Consider the following 25226-nt stretch of genomic DNA (forward strand, 5'->3'; position numbering starts at 1 on the left):
GTGGGCCCAGCCCAACCTTTTTTCTGGTCAAGTGCAAGTAGCTCAAGAGACTTTTTTTTTTTTTTTTTAATCTACTTCAGAGATTCATACTGTCTTACACACATCTCTTGGTCAGCGGGTGTACTTATGGTGTGGCTGATTGTATTGACTGAGAATGGGCACTGATTCCTGCTCAAAGGTTGGCAGCCTTGTTTGATTTTCATTTTCAGGTTCTCCAGTACTGTACTTCTGCCTTAGTCCATTTGTGTTGCTGTAAAAGAATACCTGAGGCTGGGTAAAGAAAAGAGGTTTATTTGGCTCGTGGTTCTGCAGGCTGTGCAAGAAGCATGGAGCCAGCGTGTGCTTCTGGGGAAGCCAAAGGGGAACCACATGTGCAGAAACTGCATGACGAGAGAGGAACCGAGACAGAGGGAAAGAGGTGCCAGGCTCTTTTCAACAATCAGTTCTTTTGGGAACTAAGAGTGAGAACTCAGCGAAAACTCACTCACTCTGGAGAGAATGGCACCAAGCCATTCCTGAGGGATCCACTCTCAAACCAAGCACCTCCCTCCAGTCCCTACCTCCAACATTGGGGATCAAATTTCAACATAAGACTTGCTGAGGCCAAACAAACCATATCCTAACCATAGCAATGTCTAGTCATTTTTAGTCCATTAATGAGCAAGTGCATACAAATGATCACGTCGGTTACCTCTTTTTTGAAAAAAAGTTCATTCCTAATTTGCAACTTTAAGCAGCTTTAGGCCACCCCTGAACGACTAGGGACTCTTATTCAACAAATATTTAAGAACTGTGGCTGAAATCCTGGTTCCTCAAGTCCTAGGCTACCCTGGTAGTTCTCCAACACCTTTAAATAGTTGATTTTTGTAATTTATCTAGCTTTTCTAGTTGTTGATGGTGGGAGGGTTGGACTGACATTAGCTAGACCAGCAGACTCCTGAAGATGTGGTCTAGGAACCCCTTAGAAACCCTGAGGTTGACAGGCCATGTGTTGATGTTTGCATTGAAGTTGGAAAAGCAATGCTGGGTGAAGATGCTGGCACCTTAGTGTGAATCAAGTTTGTGGCACCAAATTATACTAGCAGTTGTCATCTTCACTGTCATAAATTTATAATCAAAAACAAATGCCAGTTTCCACTGAAAATTTCTTGAAGTAGTAAAAATTATTAATTTTATTACGTCTTGATTCTTAAGTATACCTCTTTTTAATGATTTTTGTGTCAAAATAGTAAGTGTTCATAAGGCACTTCTGTTACATACTGAAATACAGTGGTTGTGGAAAAACACTTGGGTGATTGAGTGGTGTGCTGAACTGGTTTATTTTTCTCTTTCATGAATCACCATTTTTATTGGAAAGAGTGACTGACAAACTATATTTCTCAAAAATGAATAAAGTGAGCCTGTCTCTTCAAGGCTAATAACTAATAGTATTCGTTGCCAATAATAAAATTGGCAATGGATCAAGCGAAAATTAGATTTTTAGAGAACTCGTATCTAGTACTGTGAGCCTGACAGCTTCTCAATATTTAAAGGCTTTTCTGGCAAAATTGGTGATATTAACTAATGTGATTTTTATACTGTGTAATGAAATATATCAACATTTGGAAGATCTACATAACACAGTGAACCAATATTTTCCAAACGACCAATTATACAAAATTATACATAGGGGAAAGATCCATTCAGTGTGCAAGATAGACCAATGGATTTTAATGTAGCAGTACAAAAAGTTCACTGACAAGTTTTCAGAATGCTCATGGAAAATAACCTTTGAAAAACTCTATGATTTTTCAGATGGTGGTGTAGTATCAAAGAAAAATATCCACAACTATATAAAAAGACTATTAAAATACTCCTCCCCTTTCCAACTACCTATCTGTATGAGTCTGGATTTTCTTTACTTCAACTAAAACAGCGTATTTCAAAAATTGAATGCAGAAACAAATAGGGAATCCAACTTTCTTCCATTCAGCCAGATATTATAACAGATTCGAAAAAATGTAAAATAATGCTTCTCAGTAATTTCTATTTTTAGAAAATAGATTTTTAATAAAAATACTTATTTTAATATGTAATTTGATTATTTGTAATGATTCCAATATACAAATATTGGAACACTTGTCAGTTTTAATTCCTGATATGGTGAGTGTTGATAGACATAACCCATATAAACAAAAGCTCTTTGAGATCTTCAATCATTTTTAAGAATAAGAACTACTGACAAGACTATCATAGCTGGAAGCTCTATTTAGAACTTGCCTGTTCTCATTGGTTTCAAAGAACATCTTTATTTCTGCCTTCATTTCATTATGTACCCAGTAGGCATTCAGGAGCAGGTTGTTCAGTTTCCGTGTAGTTGAGCGGTTTTGAGTGAGTTTCTTAATCCTGAGTTCTAGTTTGATTGCACTGTGGTCAGAGAGACAGTTTGTTATAATTTCTGTTCTTTTACATTTGCTGAGGAGTGCTTTACTTCCAACTATGTGATCAGTTTTGGAATAGGTGTGGTGTGGTGCTGAGAAGAATGTATATTCTGTTGATTTGGGGTGGAGAGTTCTGTAGATGTCTATTAGGTCCTCTTGGTGCAGAGCTGAGTTCAATTCCTGGATATCTTTTTTAACTTCCTGTCTTGTTGATCTGTCTATTGTTGACAGTGGGGTGTTAAAGTCTCCCATTATTATTGTGTGGGAGTCTAAGTCTCTTTGTAGGTCTCTAAGGACTTGCTTTATGAATCTGGATGCTCCCGTATTGGGTGCATATATATTTAAGATAGTTAGCTCTTCTTGTTGAATTGATCCCTTTACCATTATGTAATGGCCTTCTTTGTCTCTTTTGATCTTGTTGGTTTAAAGTCTGTTTTATCAGAGACTAGGATAAAATTGATAGACCGCTAGCAAGACTAATAAAGAAGAAAAGAGAGAAGAATCAAATAGACGCAATAAAAAATGATAAAGGGGATATCACCACCGATCCCACAGAAATACAAACTACCATCAGAGAATACTATAAACGCCTCTACGCAAATAAACTAGAAAATCTAGAAGAAATGAATATATTCCTGGACACATACACCCTTCCAAGACTAAACCAGGAAGAAGTCGAATCCCTGAATAGACCAATAACAGGCTCTGAAATTGAGGCAATAATTAATAGCCTACCAACCAAAGAAAGCCCAGGAACAGACAGATTCACAGCCAAATTCTACCAGAGGTATGAGGAGGAGCTGGTACCATTCCTTCTGAAACTATCCCAATCAATAGAAAAAGAGGGAATCCTCCCTAAGTCATTTTATGAGGCCAGCATCATCCTGATACCAAAGCCTGGCAGAGACACAACAAAGAAAAGAGAATTTTAGACCAATATCCCTGATGAACATCGATGCAAAAATCCTCAATAAAATACTGGCAAACCAAATCCAGCAGCACATCAAAAAGCTTATCCACCATGATCAAGTGGGCTTCATCCCTGGGATGCAAGGCTGGTTCAACATACGCAAATCAATAAATGTAATCCAGCATATGAACAGAACCAAAGACAAAAACCACATGGTTATCTCAATAGATGCAGAAAAGGCCTTTGACAAAATTCAACAGCCCTTCATGCTAAAAACTCTCAATAAATTAGGTATTGATGGGACATATCTCAAAATAATAAGAGCTATTTATGACAAACCCACAGCCAATGTCATACTGAATGGGCAAAAACTGGAAGCATTCCCTTTGAAAACTGGCACAAGATAGGGATGCCCTCTTTCACCACTCCTATTCAACATAGTGTTGGAAGTTCTGGCCAGGGCAATCAGGCAGGAGAAAGAAATAAAGGGTATTCAATTAGGAAGAGAGGAAGTCAAATTGTCTCTGTTTGCAGATGATATGATTGTATATTTAGAAAACCCCATCGTCTCAGCCCAAAATCTCCTTAAGCTGATAAGTAACTTCAGCAAAGTCTCAGGATACAAAATCAATGTGCAAAAATCACAAGCATTCTTATACACCAATAACTGACAGCCAAATCAAGAGTGAACTCCCATTAACAATTGCTTCAAAGAGAATAAAATACCTAGGAATCCAACTTACAAGGGATGTGAAGGACCTCTTCAAGGAGAACTACAATGAAATAAAAGAGGACACAAACAAATGGACGAACATTCCATGCTCACGGATAGGAAGAATCAATATCATGAAAATGGCCATACTGCTCAAGGTAATTTATAGATTCAATGCCATCCCCATCAAGCTATCAATAACTTTCTTCATATAATTGGAAAAAGTACTTTAAAGTTCATATGGAACCAAAAAAGAGCCTGCATTGCCAAGACAATCCTAAGCCAAAAGAACAAAGCTGGAGGCATCATGCTACCTGACTTCAAACTATACTACAAGGCTACAGTAACCAAAACAGCATGGTACTGGTACCAAAACAGAGATATAGACCAATGGAAAAGAACAGAGCCCTCAGAAATAATACCATGCATCTACAACCATCTGATCTTTGACAAACTTAACTAAAACAAGAGATGGGGAAAAGATTCGCTATTTAATAAATGGTGCTGGGAAAACTGGCTAGCCATATGTAGAAAGCTGAAACTGGATCCCTTCCTTACACCTTATTCAAAAATTAATTCAAGATGGATTAAAGACTTAAATATTAGACCTAAAACCATAAAAACCCTAGAAGAAAGCCTAGGCAATACCATTGAGGACACAGGCATGGGCAAGGACTTCATGACTAAAACACCAAAAACAATGGCAACAAAAGCCAAAATTGACAAGTGGAATCTAATTAAACTAAAGAGCTTCTGCACAGCCAAAGAAACTACCATCAGAGTGAACAGGCAACCTACAGAATGAGAGAAGATTTTTGCAATCTACTCATCTGACAAAGGGCTAATATCCAGAATCTATAAATAACTCAAACAAGTTTACAAGAAAAAAACAAACAACCCCATCAAAAAGTGAGCAAAGGATATGAACAGACACAAAGAAGACATTTATGCAGCCAATGGGCACATGAAAAAATGCTCATCATCACTGGCTATCAGAGAAATGCAAATCAAAACCACAATGAGATACCATCTCACACCACTTAGAATGGTGATCATTAAAAAGTCAGGAAACAACAGGTGCTGGAGAGGATGTGGAGAAATAGGAACACTTTTACACTGTTGGTGGGACTGTAAACTAGTTCAACTATTGCGGAAGACAGTGTGGCGACTCCTCAGCAATCTAGAACTAGAAATACCATTTGACCCAGCTATCCCATTACTGGGTATATACCCAAAGGATTATAAATCATGCTGCTATAAAGACACATGCACACGTATGTTCATTGTGGCACTATTCACAGTAGCAAAGAGTTGGAACCAACCCAAATGTCCAACAATGATAGACTGGATTAAGAAAATGTGGCACATATACACCATGGAATACTATGCAGCCATAAAAAAGGATGAGTTCATGTCCTTTGCAGGGACAGGGATGAAGCTGGAAACCATCATTCTCAGCAAACTATCGTAAGGACAAAAAAACCAAACACTGCATGTTCTCACTCATAGGTGGGAATTGAACAATGAGAACACTTGGACACAGGAAGGGGAACATCACACACTGGAGTCTGTCGTGGGGTGGGGGGAGGGGGAGGGATAGCATTAGGAGATATACCTAATGTAAATGATAGGTTAATGGGTGCAGCACACCAACATGGCACATGTATACATATGTAACAAACCTGCACGTTGTGCACATGTACCCTAGAATTTAAAGTATAATAATAATAATAATAAAAAGAAGTGGCCTGGACGGCTAAAGTGTTTTTTATCTATATCCTTTTTTATTAGGATGCCCAAACTTTCAGGAAATGTTGGCCATTTTATGTGGTAACAAATGAACAGACTGGTTAATTTTATAAATGTGCCAGGCAGATTAAATATTATTGTATATAAATTTTCAGATGTCAAGTAGATTGCTCACTTTGTACCAGTGTGTTAGATTACATGGCTGTAGTCTTTGACTTGCTGATCATTGACAAAATACAGAGACAAATGGCATGAATAGCTACTTTTTAAATAGTAGAATTTCTAAACATGTGGTTGAGAAAGAAGAGGTTAAAATACTTCAACCAGTCTTGCCGTCCAAGCTCAAGATTCATTTTTGAAAGTGGCCCTGATTCTATGATGCCAAGATGGTTGCATTTCATTAAGATGAAAACAAAGCCTTTGATTGTTTTAGAAACAACACCTATATGATCAGATTAAGTCTCTTAAAGCATTTCTGTTTCAGAAAGTTATAACAGAATTTCTGTTTCAGAAATTTCATTTCCTACCATGAGTGAATACAGTATTTTTTTCTCCTGAGAGAATATGAGTATATATATATAACCCACCCACGATTGTAAAAGGCTAAATGATTGCAGTAGTTTTCTTTATAACATATGCCTTGCCAGGCTCTTTTCATTCATATGGTTTTTGCCCTTTTATAAATCTGTCATCTTTAGAGTTAGAGCCATTCAATTTTTTCTTGATTATTCTTTGATTGATTTTATATATGAAAGTCTTATTCCTGTAACGTTTAGTTTTTGAGGGTAAGGGCTATAGTCATTTTACATCATCCACAGCATCTTATTGGCAGGCAGACTCGATACTTGCTGTTGAGTTTAAAAGTTGAGGTGTACAAAATTCATTTTCTATCTCCAAGTATTTGTTGGGAATTCACTATGTATAAGGTGCTATGTTAGGCACTAATAGATATGCATTGGTGCATTTCGCTTTTACTCTGAAGAAACAAATGACAAGAATTTAAGACGTGGAGAAAACTGAGTCTTGTTATTTTGAAAGAATTGTTCCCATGGCAGTAGAATTATTATGAAAGAAACCATTTTTGTTGAAAATCCTACCTTCTTGGCAAATAGATTAGAGAAGTGAAGTTTCAGTAAAGAAACTGCAGAGTTGTCCTCCTCACTGCACAATACTGTCAGCCAGAACGATGATTTTAAATAGCCCTGAAAGCAGAATTGATTTTGATTTCACATTTGAACTGACGTTTGCGCTGTCAGCCAATGGGTCAGGTAGATAATGGTTTTCATGTCGAGAGGCCCAAGCCTGTCTCTTGCTGCTTTCCTTGTTGGTGGGTCCCTCACCAGATTTGTACCAGTCCTAGGCTGTTACACGAGGACGCTCAGTGAGGGAGTTTGGCTTTGAACCCATAAATAGGTGCATTAGAAAACCAGTCTTCCCACCAACCTCACTGAATTTTAAAATGTCTCTCTGGGTGTGAAATGTTTGGGAAATGTACTTAATGTTGCCTAACCATGCTAATGTGTTATAGTAGTGACATTTGTTGGTTCTAAGTTTGAGTGTTTAATTTGATCCAGTAAAATAAAATATGTAACGAAAATGCTTATTTAAAGAAAGTTCGTAATGTGACATTGTAGGATAAGAGCATGGGCTCTGTAGATAGACTGCCCAGCTCTGCCCTTTTTAGCTGTGGGATATTGAGTGAGGCTACTGTCTGTTAGCTCATTGTCTGTAAAACGGGAAATAATAGAGCTTTGGGAGTATTAGCTGAGCTAAAGCATATAAAATGATGAGTATGTAAGTGTTGGCTATTATTATTGTTTTTATTTCTGCTAATTAATGAAATCATAGTCTAAGATTTCAGTAATTAGCCATAGCAGAATTACCTACTTTGCCATTTGCTCTCCACAATTCTGTTTCCAGGCTGTCTGTGTTCTCTGTTGCTGGAGTCATAAGAATTTTGTAATTATATTTTTTTGTGAAGGGGATATCTATAGTGCTGAGGGATTCATTTCAAATAAGTTTCAGTTTTTGAATATCAATACCTGCTCAATTATCTCCCTATACATGCTGCCATTTGCAGCAGTCAAGTCATGCCTGTTATTAATTAATCACTTCCACTGAGAAGTCAATTAGTGCCTTAATTAGGATCATCTTTGAGAAGTAGGCAGCATCATCCAGTCAGCTCCAAGTTATTGGCTAGCTCCAGCAAGCCCTTCTGGTCCTATGAAAACAGGCTGAGGAGGAAACCTGTTCTGCTTCTATTTGTTTTTTTGTCCTCCTTAAAGAAAGCTGTGGAAGATCATCAGTTGTCTGTGATGCATCCATGTACTATCATACATGCAAAAATCAGGAGACATATCTGCTTATAATGGATCAATCAGAAAACCAAGATGGGTTATTGAATTCTTGAGATTGTGCTTAACAAGCAGGAAACACGTTGCTGTTGTTCTTTGCAAGTGTTGAAAATTAGACCATGCATTCTGAATATGACAGAGTATTTCATTTTTCTGCTGAAAGTTAAAGTACTTTCCTTCTGGCATTACTGTTTTTTAATATATATTTTTGAAATATTGCCATATTGTTACAGGATGAAATCAGTACTCCATTTTCTTTCTCTTTATCCCTCCAGGAAAATATGGGAAAATGAAGCAAAAGTAACATCTTATCACCTTATTTTCGTATAAAAGTAGAAATTGAGTTGAGAATAAAAGGGACAGTCAGGTTACTCCAAAAACAGTACTCCTCCAGACATTTTGGGGGGACTCTTACGTTTGCAAGGATAAAATAAAAATAAATGCACTAATGTCTTCTATTATGAGGAAAGGGCAATCCCTTCAGTCCAGTTCCCAAAGGAGGACAGGCATTGTGAAATGGATCTACTTTACATGAGCATATTTGCTTCATTTTCTTCGACTTCTGGGCATTTAAATGATTTAGGTAAATTGTGAACTTTGCGAAAGGCTCAATTGAAATGTTTTGTATCCAACAGATTTGCTGCTGCTTCCAGGAGAAGTAGAGCAGGATGTAAGCACCAGCATTCCTTCCTGTATCCCTTTTGTGGCCCAGCCTCCTACCTGTGAAGTGAAGCCAACGCCCACTGTAAAAAGAATGGACAAACAGACGGAAGAGGTACTCCACAGGGAATTCAGTCGTTCTCCACACTGCCTTGATTTTGTAATTCATCCCTTCAAAGAAATGCTGTATGCTTCTGTATTTTTCTAAGATTTGGGAAAATATAAAATTCAAGTTGCTTAATTGGTCCCTCTCACAGCCATCTATCTCAAATGCATACGTTTCTTTTTAAACACATAGAGCAATTATGTTTTTATGTGGAAACCATTTTTGTTTTACAATGTATGCCATGCTACAGATCAGTGCTACCCAAGGACTACACAATAGAAAGGACGGACAGTTTTCTTGCCCTTTTTAGTTTGAACTGGCCATTTTTATTATTATTGATAAGGTTCTATAAACTTTTGAATTAGTTGAGGTAAGGCCAGGCTGCTATAACAGAGAATCCTAATAATAATTCAATGGCTGAAAAGAGATAGATGTTTATTTCTCTTATTTACAGCCTATATAGAGCCCTTAAAATGAGCAGGTGGCTCCTTTTTGGGGGGTCATCAGGGACCCAGGTTCCTTCTTTCTGGATGTCCATTATATTTTAGGACATTGTCCTCACCTGCGTGTTCCAGGTCAGGTCATCATCGTACCTGGAGGGGAGGCAAGAACATGGCGGCAGCATGTTTCCCCAAGGCTTAGGACTCAGGGTCCTTAATTTTGGCTCACATTCCATTGGTGACCACTTAGTCACGTGTTCATACTGGCCACAGGGGAGGCTGAGAAATGTCACCTAGAGATGAAAATGGAATCTATGCCATATATTTACTCTTGCAAATGTGCAACTTGAAAGTCATCTTTAGCTATCATTTTGCAGCTCTTCTACGTATGCTTAATAAACATGTATCAATAGAGGCTGTTGCTAGTGCTGGTAGTGACCTTTCTCACCCTCCTTACTGGAACACAAAGCAGGATCAGGCACAAGAAGTTGTTAAGGGCTCTTTATTATTGCTTTCTAACAAAATCCTTAGGGTCTTTTTGGATTATTTAATCATGAGGTACTAGTCTTGTTACTAAAAGATATTCTGTTATAGAATTAGCCATTCAGTTAGAAATAATCCACACATTTCAGTTTTAAATTGCCACTTTCTAATAAGTACTTTTGTTCACTGACATCATGAAAGTATATCCAGGATGCGTGCAGTCTTATATTAAACTCCCAAATTGATTACTGGCTAAACTGGTAGGGACAGCCACTTTTCAATATGCTTTTTGAATTATAGATTGCTTTCTCTGAGTTGTAAAAAGCTAAAATTATAAGGCTATTTCTAGAAGGACTCAATTTCTTTTTTAAGATTTGTTCATGCTGTTGACTTCACTTGTGGCCATAAAAGTTATTGGACCAGCCAGTAGACATGGCACCTAGTACTTTTATAGAAATACAATTTTATTTCAGTACAATTTGAGAATATATATAATCTAGTACAATTATAGAAATTGTTACAAAGTGGTTTTAATTAATGGGTTAAAAAAACTGAATGATTTCTGGAATCTATCAAATAGCAGTATAAATCAAGTTGAGACCCCATATATGGTGGTATATTTAAGAGGAATATAAATTTCCTACCAGACATGTGGACATTTTAAAATGTTGGAATCAAAATGATACAAGCCACGGATGAACAACTTCTGCTGTTTTTTGAATATCTGAAGTAACATCTTGGTTGGGAATTTTTATTTCTAATTACTATTTTTTAGAGTAACTTTTCACAACCGTCTAGAATCACGATACAGGTTGAACATTCCTAATGGGAAAATCCAAAATGCTCCAAAATTGGAAACTTTTTGAGGGCTGACATGATGCTCAAAGGCAATGCTCATTGGAGCATTATGGATTTCAGATTTGGGGATTAGGGATGCTCAACTCGTATATATTCTGCAACCCTTCCAAAATCTGAAATCCAAAACACTTCATCCCAAGCATTTTGGAGAAGAGATATTCAACCTGTACTGTACCAACACTGCCTTGGTTTGATAACATTCATCTTACTTTAAAGCACCCAGTGCTAGTAAAAGAACATAATCATTAGTTTATAGCAAATGGGTCCTGAAGGGCTTACTGAAAGGCCATTTTGGGATTAGAGATGATGGTTTCTTTCTGTGATTTCAATCTGAAAAGCTGAAAACGTATTCTGGATGTCCTTCCTAACTTTCTCTTAATTGCCTATTAAGATTCCATCAACTTTCTGATATGAATTGGACCAACTCAATGTTTTACCTAATTTTGTTTTTTTATTTTTAAATTAACATATAATAATTGTATGTATTTATGGGGTATAGTGTGATATTTCAGTACATATATATGTGTATGATCAAATCAGGGTAATTAGCATATCCATCACTTCAAACATTTAACATTTATTTGGTTCAGATTTTTTCCCTAATTTTACCACTGGTTCTTTTTTTTTTTTTAAATGTATATTTTTATTATACTTTAAGTTCTAGGGTACATGTGCACAATGTGCAGGTTTGTTACATATGTATACATGTGCCATGTTGGTGTGCTGCACCCATTAACTTGTCATTTACATTAGGCATATCTCCTAATACTATCCCTCTCCCCTTCCCCCACCCCACAACAGGCCCTGGTGTGTGATGTTCCCCTTCCTGTGTCCAAGTGTTCTCATTGTTCAATTCCCACGTATGAGTGAGAACATGCGGTGTTTGGTTTTTTGTCCTTGCGATAGTTTGCTGAGAATGATGGTTTCCAGCTTCATCCATGTCCCTACAAAGAACATGAACTCATCCTTTTTTATGGCTGCATAGTATTCCATGGTGTATATGTGCCACATTTTCTTAATCCAGTCTATCATTGATGGACATTTTGGCTGGTTCCAACAATTTGCTATTGTGAATAATGCCACAATAAACATACATGTGCATGTGTCTTTATAGCAGCATGATTTATAATCCTTTGGGTATATACCCAGTAATGGGATTGCTGGGTCAAATGGTATTTCTAGTTCTAGATTGCTGAGGAGTCGCCACACTGTCTTCCACAATGGTTGAACTAGTTTACAGTCCCACCAACAGTGTAAAAGTGTTCCTGTTTCTCCACATCCTCTCCAGCATCTGTTGTTTCCTGACTTTTTAATGATCGCCATTCTAACTGGTGTGAGATGGTATCTCATTGTGGTTTTGATTTGCATTTCTCTGATGGCCAGTGATAGTGAGCATTTTTTCATGTGTCTGTTGGCTGCATAAATGTCTTCTTTTGAGAAGTGTCTGTTCATATCCTTCACCCACTTGTTGATGGGGCTGTTTTTTTCTTGTAAATTTGTTTAAGTTCTTTGCAGATTCTAGATATTAGCCCTTTGTCAGATGAGTAGATTGCAAAAATTTTCTCCCATTCTGTAGGTTGCCTGTTCACTCTGAGGGTAGTTTCTTTTGCTGTACAGAAGCTCTTTAGTTTAATTAGATCCCATTTGTCAATTTTCGCTTTTGTTGCCATTTCTTTTGGTGTTTTAGACATGAAGTCCTTGCCCATGCCTATGTCCTGAATGGTAGTGCCTAGGTTTTCTTCTAGGGTTTTTATGGTTTTAGGTCTAACATTTAAATCTTTAATGCATCTTGAATTAATTTTTGAATAAGGTGTAAGGAAGGGATCCAGTTTCAGCTTTCTACATATGGCTAGCCAGTTTTCCCAGCACCATTTATTAAATAGGGAATCCTTTCCCCATCTCTTGTTTTTGTCAGGTTTGTCAAAGATGAGATGATTGTAGATGTGTGGTATTATTTCTGAGGGCTCTGTTCTGTTCCATTGGTCTATATCTCTGTTTTGGTACCAGTACCATGCTGTTTTGGTTACTGTAGCCTTGTAGTATAGTTTGAAGTCAGGTAGCGTGATGCCTCCAGCTTTGTTCTTTGGCTTAGGATTGTCTTGGCAATGCAGGCTCTTTTTCGGTTCCATATGAACTTTAAAGTAGTTTTTTCCAATTCTGTGAAGAAAGTCGTTGGTAACTTGATGGGGATGGCATTGAATCTATAAATTACCTTGAGCAGTATGGCCATTTTCATGATATTGATTCTTCCTATCCATGAACATGGAATGTTCTTCCATTTGTTTGTGTTCTCTTTTATTTCGTTGAGCAGTGGTTTGTAGTTCTCCTTGAAGAGGTCCTTCACGTCCCTTGTACGTTGGATTCCTAGGTATTTTATTCTCTTTGAAGCAATTGTGAATGGGAGTTCACACATGATTTGGCTCTCTGTTTGTCTGTTATTGGTGTATAAGAATGCTTCTGATTTTTGCACATTGATTTTGTATCCTGAGACTTTGCTGCAGTTGCTTATCAGCTTAAGGAGATTTTGGGCTGAGATGATGGGGTTTTTTAGATAGACAATCATATCATCTGCAAACAGGGACAATTTGACTTCCTCTTTTCCTAATTGAATACCCTTTATTTCTTTCTCCTGCCTGATTGCCCTGGCCAGAACTTCCAACACTATGTTGAATAGGAGTGGTGAAAGAGGGCATCCCTATCTTGTGCCAGTTTTCAAAGGGAATGCTTCCAGTTTTTGCCCATTCAGTATGATATTGGCTGTGGGTTTGTCATAAGTAGCTCTTATTATTTTGAGATACATCCCATCAATACTTAATTTATTGAGAGTTTTTAGTATGAAGGGCTGTTGAATTTTGTCACAGGCCTTTTCTGCATCTATTGAGATAATCATGATTTTACCACTGGTTCTACACACATACATAATTGTATATAGAATTATGTGTATAGAATTACCTTGCCTTAGTTACTTTATTTTGATGAACTTTGGAAGTTTGAAGCTGCTTCAAGCTGCTTTGTTCTGTAGACAGAACAAAGAAAGTTGTTATTAGGAGGATGAAAATTTGTGATACCCACCCTCTCCCCGTGAAAACTGTAGAAGAGGTCATAGAAGAAACTTGTGTGGTATTTTAATAGGAGCTCTCCTGTTTTTCCAATTCATAATAGGACTCTAAAAATTTTCACCTATAAAGACAGTTTATTTACCATATTACTTTGTATAGTAGCCTACAGCTAAATGCCGCCATTATTGATGTAAGCATTAGTTCTATTTTCTTTAATTTGCCTATGTGGTACTATGAATGAAAACAATCTCTCCATCAACAGTGTCTGTGTTAGAATAAGTCACATGAGCAATTTTAAGGGGACTCAAAGTTTTCCAATAGTGTACAAATTTTATTCCCTGAGAGGCTACAAAAAGGTTTCAATTAGATTTGAAATTAGACACCTGAAATCCACATATTTCTTTCAGCTCCTTAGGCAAAAATAACAAGTTAATAACTTAATTCATGGTTGTTTTTGTTTAGCAGCAGGGGACTTGGTGTTCCATTGCACAAAGTCTTTACTGAAATAAATCATAATTTCAGTTTGTAATCTAAAAACCTTGGCATCTTATAGCTTTGAACTCTAACACGAACTGAACTTGAAAGAAGAGAATTTCCAAAGTATGCCACAATAGCCAATAACTGAAATATATACATAGAAATGCAACCTTTCTGTATTTGAAAAGCTGTCATTTAGAAGACCGCAGTGATATCTTCTGAATTGCGGTGTGCCCCTACCTGGGCTCACTTTGAATTACTTATGTGTCTCCTGTCTTGGAAGACTAAATTCACTCATGCATGTCATCAGAAGCTTACGTAATTAACATGCAAAGTCAGAACTAGTGCCGAGCTCAGTGCCATGAATATAGTAGGCATACAGTAAACATTTATTAAATGAACACATAAATAAACAATAAACCTCACCACTAAATGGGAGTGATTTTCTGGTATACAGTAATAACGTGGTTGGGGTCATTCTGTCTTTTCTATTTGTTCATTCCCGTCAACATGTAAACGTGTTTAAGTCTTTCCTATCCTTAACAAAATGAAACAAAACAAGGAAAACAAGCTTCCCTTCATCTTGGACGCCTCTTTGGTTACTGTCTGTTCTTATGTCTCTCTTTTCATCCAGAATTGAAAAGCTATTAGACTTTTCAATATATTGTAAAATATCCTTGGCTCCAATTGCCTGCCTGGATGTTTTCAGAATGAAGGCATCAATTGCTTTATGATTGCCAAATCCAGTGGACACTTTCCAGTCTTCCTTTTAATGGATCTCTCTACCGTGTTTGACAGCATTGACCTTCCTCTGGCACTCTTGCTTCATTGGTTCTCACTTCTCTTTTCTCCTGTGATTCTTTATTTTATTTTATTTTTTTATTTTTTATTATACTTTAAGTTCTAGGGTACATGTGCACAACGTGCAGGTTTGTTACATATATATACATGTGCCATGTTGGTGTGCTGCACAGGAGCCCAAATGTCCATCAGTGATCTCCTGTGATTCTTTATGTATTTCTCAAATTGTGTTTTCCCCGACTCCTTTGGGTTTTCTCTCCATCCATCCCTTATGAGTTGGTGTTCCTTTGCATTCTGTGCTTAACCTATAGTTCTTCCCAGCCTACATACTTGAATCCATCTTCATCTCCAAATTGGTATCTCTAGCTTCACACCTTTTTTTTCAGTTTCAAGTTTGTATATTCAATTCATCTAGATTCCTTCAGGTACATTCAAATTGAACTGTGCTTATCTTTACCTGCTTCCCTTTCTGCATTCTTCTTTTTTTTTACATTTCCATATCCAGTCACTTATCGAGTGCTGCCAATTTCACTTTCTACGGATTTTTCAAATCTCTGCTACCAGTCCCCTGTTCTCATGATCTCTTACTGAACTGCTTTAGCAGGTTCCTGAGTACTCTTCTGGCTCCAGGCTTATCCCACTCAAATCTACCTTCTGTTTAACCTTCATAGTGATCTGTCTCATATAATTTCCAACAGGGCAGGGCATTTTTTTTTTCTTTTTTTTTACTCCAGCACCTGTCTCATTGTAGGTACTTAATAAAAATTTAATGGATGAAGGAATTTATCTGAAATGCATAGATGACCAAATGTTTTCCCTGCCTTCAAAAAATTCTTCAGTGACTTTTCATCATCTCTAGGATGATTTGGCACCATATTTGTCTCTTGCTACTCTCCGACTTACACTTTGTGCTCTGACAGTGCTCACCTACTTTCAGACCCACAAACATGAAATTCTGCATCTTATTTCCATGGTCTGCTCATGGAAACTCCCCCTGTCAGCAAAGCTCTCCTTTGTCAACTTGTAAACTAATGTTTACCCTTTAAGAGTCAGCTCAGATATCACCTGTTCCAAGACGCCTTCTCTGATTCCTTCCCAATCCCCTCCAACTTAGTCTGGGTCAGGTATTCCTTCTGTGTTCCCATCACCCTGTTCTTACCACATTTTACTGTAATGATTTGTTTATGTGTTTATCTCATTGTTTGTGATTTCATATAGGTCTTCATCTTTGTATCCCCAGCACCTAACACAGTGACTAGAATTTAATAGGAATATAGAGTTTGTGGAAAGAATGTAAAATATCTCAATGATTGCAGGAGGCTATTCCTCTGACATTTCGACTCAGAGATGTACTGGCCACATTACAGTATATCCCCAAAATGGTTTAGAGTGTCCTGAATGTCATGTTTTGGCATTGCAAATGTGACATTATTACTATTCTTTATTTCTTGCTTTAGTATCTCAGTATCTAACTGATTGCCTAGAAAATCTAATAGCTGCTGTTGATAACCCTTAATTTCTTAGTGAAGAAATTTATATTTTTAATTATATTTTTATACATTGAAGGATATTATAAATGAATAATCTTTGTGTTAACATTATCTTTACTGACTTGCTGAAAACTTTATTCCATGTTATTGTTATGGTTAGTACCAAGTGACTGATGAAGAAAATCATCCTCCATGACAGAGAAGAATGTAAATGTATTAAAAAAAAAAACTTAAAGGAAAACAAGATGTTTCTATTTAAGAATAAATTTCTACATCTCTAGTACCATAAGTTTGGATATTATAGCCACAAGGTAGTTTGAGACCTCAGGGAAGGGAGAATCTTAAGAAGGCAATGGGTTGGGCTGTATCTAGAACCAACTTGGCCGTGGGAGCCCTGATCAGAGTTTAGAAGTAAGTCCGAAATACAGGCCTTACTTTATCTGGGTTGCTAGGATGAGGTAGGTAATAAGTGAAGTGATGTGTGGGGAGGCTAGTAGGATTTTCTGGAGAGTGGCAAAACTCAATCAAGAGTAAGAGTCCAGGTGCAGTGGCTCATGCCTGTAATCCCAGCACTCTGGGAGGCTGCAGTGGGTGGATCACTCGAGGCCAGGAGTTTGAAACCAGCCTGGCCGACATGGCGAAACCCTATCTCTACTAAAAATACAAAAATTAGCCAGGCCTGGTGGTATGCACCAGTTGTCCCAGCTACTCAGGAGGCTGAGGCAGGAGAATTGCTTGAACCTGGGAGGCGGAGGTTGCAGTGAGCTGAGATCATGCCACTGCACTCCTGCCTGGGTGACAGAGGGAGTCTCTGTCTCAAAAAAAAAAAAAAAAAAATAGAAGAGTAAGTGAAGCTTCTGCACTTTCCTCTCTATGCTTCTGTTTCCCTTTTTTGCATTCCTCTATTGGAAAGCAAAGCACGTGATACTGAAATCATTCCTATACTTCTGTCTTCTCCTTGAAGTTATGAAACCTTGTAGACACAGATTTTGCTATAATCACTTTATGTTCCCAGAATCTGCTATATAATAAATGTTTATTGAGTGAACAGGTAAAGGGAAGGGAGGTGGGGATTGAGGTTATTTGTGTTCTGTAGAGGGAGTTGGGGGCATGGTATGGTGTCACTGAGATTTTAACACGGCAAACGGATTTGTCTAATTTGAAATTGTATTCTAACCCCTAAGTGAGAGGTGGGTGAAGACAAAGTGACTGCATCTAGTGAGGATGGCTAGTAAGGTGTAGGCAGGTTTTAGAGGCTTGAAGGTAGAATTTAAAGACCTAGTATAGGGGACACACGCAGGTATAGGCAGCTTGAAGCTTAATAGACATGTGATGAAAGGCCTTTACCCAGGCATGAAAGGGCAGCAAAATTCCCATCAGACTGAATATATTGGTGGAAACAGGGTCTCCTCCTTATGTTTTGCCAGGATCAGCTACAATCGGCTCCAGATGGGGTTGTGGCCAAGCCTGCAGGCCTCAGTACTTACTGCTGAGTAGAGCTGGAGACAGCAAGAACACTTAACATTCAGGAAATGAACATCTTGTGTCATTATGCGTGTGTGTTTCTGCATTTGAGCCATCTAAGCAAGATTGTCCCACTGTCACTTTGGCTGTGTTGATGATAAATTTGATCTCAGACAGTGATCAAAATGGACTGATCAGCCTTGCAGGCGGATTTGCTTTTTGTGTACAGCTGGGTTTTAAGATAGTCATGGTATTACATGTAGCCTTGAGTACAGTTTTCTAGTGGTAGGCTGTGAGAATGGATCATCTTATTTAGAAAAGGTCTTCTCTCCAAAGAGCTGTGACTTGGCTTAGTGAAAACTTCAAGGTTGATTCTTGCTGGTGTTTCTGTTGAGCAGGTGAGGCTTTATTTGAAGCAGATTACCCTGGATCCAAATATTGCTTCTCTCCCTTACTAACTGTGTATTTTGGGCAAGTTACTTAACCTTTCAGAGCTTTATAAGGTAGGGGTAACAGTGACTACCAGCAGGGTTGCTTGAATATCACTGCTGATGTCACGTGGTTCCTAGTATCAGGGCTGACACATGGTGGAAACTCACCATGGCAAACTCACCATGGAAACTCAGTGGCAGTTTTGTCAGGAAAGTACTAAGGTCCTTTCTGATAAACAGGAAATGAGCGCATCTCCAGAAGTTGTTCTCCTGCTGATTTTACTAAGAAAGGATGATAAATGGCTGAGCGTTTGCTATTAGCACTGCACACCTAACTTCAAAACATAACTTGTGGAACAGATAGGAGATAACTACTCATTATTTTTTCTTTCACCTTTAGTAACAGCGGATAGTTTCTGAGCTACATGCTACATTTTTACCAACATTGCATAAGCCACTCAATGAGATCATCTTCCATGCAAGAATATTTAAAGCTGATTATAGCTTCGGGACATTTTTTCATTCTTGCATAAACCATAGTTTTCAATTATTTCAGCATCACTATGCATATTGTGGAGCTACATAGAAGTACTGGATGATTTCATTGTATCACACACCATTTGTTTTTGGAGAGGCTTTTTAGGGGGCGATACAAGAGATTTAAGGCATACTCTTGGTTTATTGGAAAATATGCTTTTTTAGCTGCCTTCCTTTAGGAAGTCTTTAAAACTCCCAAATTATGAATAGATTCAAAATTATTACATCTCTTTGTAACTACTTTACTTACAGATAAACTGTAATATTTTTAACTTCTTGGTAGAAAAAAAGAGATCCTGGACTTTTAAATTTAAAATATGTTTCAAGTTTTACTGTTATTAGCCAAGAGTTATAGGTATTATCTGAAGAAGTATATTCAATGTAGGGTATTTTTATCGTTAAAAAGTAAGTTTTATTAATATAGATCTTTTTTAGCAAATGGTGAAAATCTATTTAAGGTTGATAAAAAAATCTTAGTGTATATTTTTCTCACATTTTAATATAACTGTTGGTTTTTCTGTATGCTTCTGTAATCCTGACACTACAAGTGGTAAAATGTATAATGAGTATATGCAAGGGAGAATTTCTGATTCTTGCCTTGGGCAGCATTAATGATATTCATTCAGATACAGCATGGTACAAATGGAGCATATCAAGAGGCTTAAATTAGGTCAAATTGAATAATTAAATTTATTCCTTTACTTAAAAACAGCTTAATCAGCTGAGAGTGCTGAAGTCTGAAAAAAGGTTTAATTAAATATTAATAGGGAGTTAATTTTTCAACGTTATCTTCATTTACAATGATTGTGTATGTTTTTTCCTCCTTTGTTACCTTTTATAGATACTTGGAGATGAAGTTCAACCTTTTTCACTTGATGAAGAATTTGATTATGACAATGTGACGCTAACCTCCAAGTTTAGTCCTGCAGAGATAGAGAACATCAAAGAGCTATGCAAGCAGCAGAAGAGAAAGGACACCAGCCCAGACTTAGAGAAATCCTGTGACTGATTCACAGAGGCATTTTGTGTGTGTGTGCTTATTTTAATTTTGTTCTTATTCTAGCAACATTAGAATAAAAGATAAACCTACTATAATTCCCTTTGTGGAAATTTACATGTGTGCACTCATTTATCAGAGTTACCTGTTATTAGGGATATAGAGCAACAAGGCCAAGGAGATTGCTGCCCTTACAGAATTCTCTCTCGCCATGTCATTGTTGCATCTTGTGGCTGGTTGGAGGAGATGGGAATGGGAAATGGGAACAGGAATCAGCATCTATGGAAGGATCCATTTTGATGAAAGCATTGCACTAAGTGATGTGGGGTGCTGTATTAAAGGTCAGAAACATGATCCCACTTTCTTGAGAGTAAAGAACAATTGCAGATGAAAACACATTGTAGCATATTAGAGAAAAATTGCCAATATGAGTAGGTCTGGGTCCTAGCTGTCCAGAGATAGTGCTATCAATGTGAGTGTTGTTGAGAGATTAGGCTTCTGGAATTGATTGGGAAAGGCTTTACTTAAAAAAGTCATCTGAGAATTGATGATATGTCACATATTAAATTCTTGCATTTCATTATTACCATTAAACCATGTGTGATAACGGTTACAAAATACAAGGAAGATCTCTATCTCCAGAAGCTTAAAATACAACTTGAGAAGGCAAAACAACTAGAGAATATAAAAACACATGATGAAGTGCTAATTATGTAGCATACCCATACATGCATTAAGGCAAGGAGAAAAGAGGGATGAAGGCCCAGAGGAAGGGGGAGTAATATGTTTCAATTAATTTTTATTATTGAAGGAATTAGTAACAAATTGAATGTACTTAACTGATTTTCTTTTCTCTTTCTTTTAAGTACACTTTGTTTTTCAGAGCAGTTTTATGTTCACAGAAAAATTGAGGAAGACAGCATCGTTTTCATGCACCCCCTGCGTCTCCCCAACTTAGACTCCCTTACTATCAATATCCCACACCAGAGTTGTTTTTTTTGTTGTTTTATTTTTCGCGATTAGTTTTCTTTTTTTGTGTGTGTGCATGGTAAGAACTTCACATAAGCTCTACTCTCTTAAATGTTTAAGTGTACAATACAGTCTTGTTACCTATATGCACAGTGTTGTGCAGCAGATCTCTGGAATGTATTCATGTATAACTGAAACTATACCCACTGAACAGCAACTCTCCATTTCCCCCTTCCCCTAAACCCTGGCAACCTCCATCCTACTTTCTGCCTCTATGAGTTTGACTTTATAGATAGCTCATATAAGTGGACATGGGGTATTTGTCCTTCTGTGATTGACTTATTTCACTTAGCATAATGCCCTTCAGGTTTGCCCATGTTGTCGCATATAGCAGGATTTCCTTCTTTTTTTTAAGGCTGAGTAGTATTCCATTTTATGTATACACTACATTTTCTTTATCCATCCATCAATGAACATTTAGGTTGTTTCCATATCTTGGCTATTGTGAATAATGCTGCAGGCCTGTGCTTGTATGCACGTACTTGTGCGTGTATGAGGAATTGTGTGTGTTTTGAGTGTGTATATGTATTCATAAAAACACCATTTATATTTTTTGCAAAAGAATGCTCTTGATTTCATGTTGCCTTAGAGTCAAGTGTCTGCCACATTTATTTTTACTTATTCAACAAACTTTCATAAAGCTCCATTTGTGTGTTCAAGCTTTATGCTAGGCAGTGGGGAGGATACAGGCAAGTTAGACATGGTCCAGTTAAGTAGGGAAGAGAGATGTATACACAAATAATTACAAGCTATATTGTCCAATATAATAGCCACTAGCTGCATTCTAGTACACTAGAGTACTTGAAATATAGTGACTGAGAAAGTTTCAGCTGTTATTTAATTTTTATTTCAATTTAAAATAGAAAACTGATATTTGATTTAGTTATTAGAAAACTTTCAAGTACATTTAGAACAATTTGGGTATGTGAATCTACTTTTTCAATTATACATTTTATGAAATGTAAATGCAGATCAGTTATTTTGGAATACAGCTTAGTGTATTAGGGTTCTCTAGAGGGACAGAACTAATAAGATGCATATATATATATATATATATGAAGGCAAGCTTATTAGGAGAATTGACTCTTACAATCACAAGGTGAAGTCTCACAATAGACCGTCTGCAAGCTGAGGAGCAAGGAAGCCAGTCAGAGTCCCAGTACCTCAAAAGTAGGGAAGCCGGCAGTACAGCCTTCAGTCTGTGGCTGAAGGCCTGAGAGCCCTTGGCAAATCACTAGTGTAAGTCCAAGAGTCCAAAAGCTGAAGAACTTGGAGTCCAGTGTTTGAGGGCAGGAAGCACCCAGCACAGGAGAAAGATGAAGCCCAGATGACTCAGCAAGTCTGCTCTTCCATCTCCTGCCTGCTTTATTCTAGCCACGCTGGCAGCTGATTAGATGGTGCCCATCTAGATTGAGGATGGGGCTGTCTCTCCCAGTTCACTGACTCAAATGTGAATCTCCTTTGGCAACACCCTCACAGACACACCCAGGAATGATACTTTGCATCCTTCAATCAAGTTGACAATATTAACCATCACAGCTTAGTGTCTGAATTTAAAATATGCTGCAAGTATAAAATATGTATTGGATTTCAAAGAATTAGTAGTGAAAAAATGTGACTTTCTTGTTATTGTTTTTGTATTAGTATATGTTGAAATGGTACTATTTTTGATTAAATAGTTAAAATATGTTATTAAAATCCACCAATTTCTCTTTACCTTTTTCGTGAGGCTACTAGGAAATTTGAAATTACACATGTGGCATACATATTTATATTTGACAGCACTTTAGTCGAGGATAATCTTAGTTGTGAGACTGGTGTATACCAAGAGCTACTGGGACAAAACATTCTGGAGTTTTAAAATTATGCTTTGGAGAACTAGGGACTCCTCACAGAGAAACTGATGTTTAAGCTTGACTGTAAAGAATTAGTAGGAGTTTTTGAGGCAGAAAAGGGGGAAAAATATTACAGTCCAAGGGAATAATGCACAGAGGTGTAATGGAGTGTGACAAACTATTGCTTGGTTAAAGTAAAACCATAGTTTTCTAGTGTATGGGATAAACGGGATAACTGCAGGAGAGGAAGTTGGAAATGTAGGTTGGGGGCAGATTCCGCAGGCCTTGTGTGCTGTAGACTTTATTCTCTAGTTGATAGGGAGCTATTTAATGTTTTCATGCAGAGGAATAACACGATCAAAAATGTATTTCAGAAAGGTAACTTCAGCGTGAATGTGAGAGGTAAAATGAATATAGGTCAATCAGGGAGACAAGTTCGAAGGATAGTCTGTGTGGGTAAAAGTGGAGGGCATAGATTGGATGAGGTTTGGGAGCAGAAGCAGCGCGGATTTTTGACTAGTGCATTGTGGAAATGAGAGAGCAATTGTGGGGTTAAGACAAGATTTTAGTGTGCAATCTATGTACTCTTTGACTTGAGATAACCTTGTTATATAATTGTTCACAGGAGTGGATACTCTTTTGGCTCTCTTTATATAGCCTTTTGGTAGTTTCAATAAAAAAGACTTTACTTTTTTTAAAGAGACAGAAGTTCTGTCACTCAGGCTGGTGTGCCGTGGCACAATCATAGCAGCCTCGAACTCCTGACCCCAAGCAATCTTCCCACCTCAGCCTGCTGAATAGCTAGGACTACAGGTGTGAGCCACCATGTCTGGCTATTTTTTAAAACATTTTTTTTTTCATAGAGACAGGGTCTCACTGTGTTTCCCAGGCTGGTCTCTAACTCCTGGCCTCAAGTGATCCTCCTGTTTTGGCCTCCCAAAGTGCTGGGATTACAAGCGTGAACGACTGCACCCGGCCAAGACTTCATCATTTTTACAACATCTCCATTTTATGGACTTAAATAGTTTTATAATAGAAGAAACAAAACCACATTTTTAAGTGTTTACAAAGAACTACATTGCAGTGAAGTGTTTCATTACTCAACTAGGCAGAGACGGCAGGTGGAACATTTCTGTCTGTAGGGTTGGTATACTATGTCTTGGCTTCATTCCTCTTGACAATTTTTGATCCCTGAATTATTTGAGGGGAAACTGTGTATTATGGCAAAAGTGACAGTGGAAAATGAGTCCCTTAAAGCTTTCGAATGAAATTGTTTTGTCTCCATCGTACCATTACCCTTGCCCTAACTAGCAAATACTTCTTCATGACCGCCTTTCAGTCTTAGCAATCCCTTAAATTGATGGAAATGGTATGTTTTACACTGGTTGGCAAACCCTAACCAAGTAATCCTGCACTTGTAAGGATGGAAAATGTTTACCTGGATTAGGCTGTGGCAACAAAAATAAGATTAATAAAGAGTAGAATATAAGGAGAAGCATCTGGGTGTATACACCAAAATGGGAGGGAAGAACACGAAAATTTTAAAAGTACCTTTAAATAATGTGACCATTGCAACACGAACTAAATCGAAGTAGAGTAAATATCACTTCCAGCCTGTGGCACCAGTCCTGGCTTGTTCAGCATGGTGACACACTGAGAGATCTTACTACTTTCAGGATCCATCTTGTGTGGCATAGCACAAGAAGAAGAAGAAAAATTCTGCTCCAATATTGAATTTCCTTGACTCCCTTTGTCAAGAATTCTCTTTTATATTCCTCCAAACACATACAACTATATTCTCATTTTGTTTATTTATTTATTTAGACACAAATCTCCCTCTGTCACCCAGATTAGAGTGCAGTGGCATGATTATAACTCACTGTAGCCTCGAACTTCTGGCCTCAAGCGATCCTCCCACTTCAGGATCCTGAGTAGGTGGTACCACAGGTTCATGCCACCATATCGAGCTAATTTTTAATTTTTTATAGAGACGGGGTCTCACTATGTTGCCCAGACTGGTCTTGAACTCCTGGGCTCAAGTGATCCTCCCACCTTGGCCCCCCCAGAGCACTGGGATTATAGGTGTGAGCTACTGCTCCTGGACAGTATCCTCTTTTTTTAAAAGTTCTTTTACAAAAGAACTTTTCCCTGTGTGTTAAGTGACTGCGGTTGAATTAACATATGAAAAAGTTAAGGGAAAACATTTTCATTTCACTTGCTTGCTTCTTGGAAGTTGATGGTAAGTGAACACAGTAGCATGTGAAATGACGTGAAAGAGACCATCTTACTGAGAATTTTCTAGAAAGATATTTCTCCATATGTAAAAGGGCAATCCATCCTCCTCACCATGGCTTACCCAGCTTTATGTAATATGGCCCTTACATGACTCTCCAATCTCATCTAGCACCATCTTC

The 25226-nt window shown here is 37.6% G+C and overlaps 1 protein-coding gene across 7 annotated transcripts in view; it reads left to right on the forward strand.

The window, feature by feature from the left end:
• IFTAP (intraflagellar transport associated protein) overlaps nucleotides 1-20046 on the forward strand; it is a 64820-nt gene extending 44774 nt beyond the window's left edge. For all 7 annotated transcript variants that reach the window (XM_004050963.4, XM_019037687.3, XM_019037683.3 and 4 more), the window contains 2 exons: nucleotides 8781-8920; nucleotides 19793-20046. In XM_004050963.4, coding sequence (XP_004051011.1) covers nucleotides 8781-8920; nucleotides 19793-19960 — 308 coding nt within the window. In that variant the 3' untranslated portion in view covers nucleotides 19961-20046. The remainder of the gene's footprint in view (nucleotides 1-8780; nucleotides 8921-19792) is intronic.
• The last annotated feature ends 5180 nt before the right edge of the window (nucleotides 20047-25226 follow it).

This window comes from Gorilla gorilla, chromosome 9 (assembly GCF_029281585.2).
Source record: "Gorilla gorilla gorilla isolate KB3781 chromosome 9, NHGRI_mGorGor1-v2.1_pri, whole genome shotgun sequence".
Classification (NCBI taxonomy): domain Eukaryota; kingdom Metazoa; phylum Chordata; class Mammalia; order Primates; family Hominidae; genus Gorilla; species Gorilla gorilla.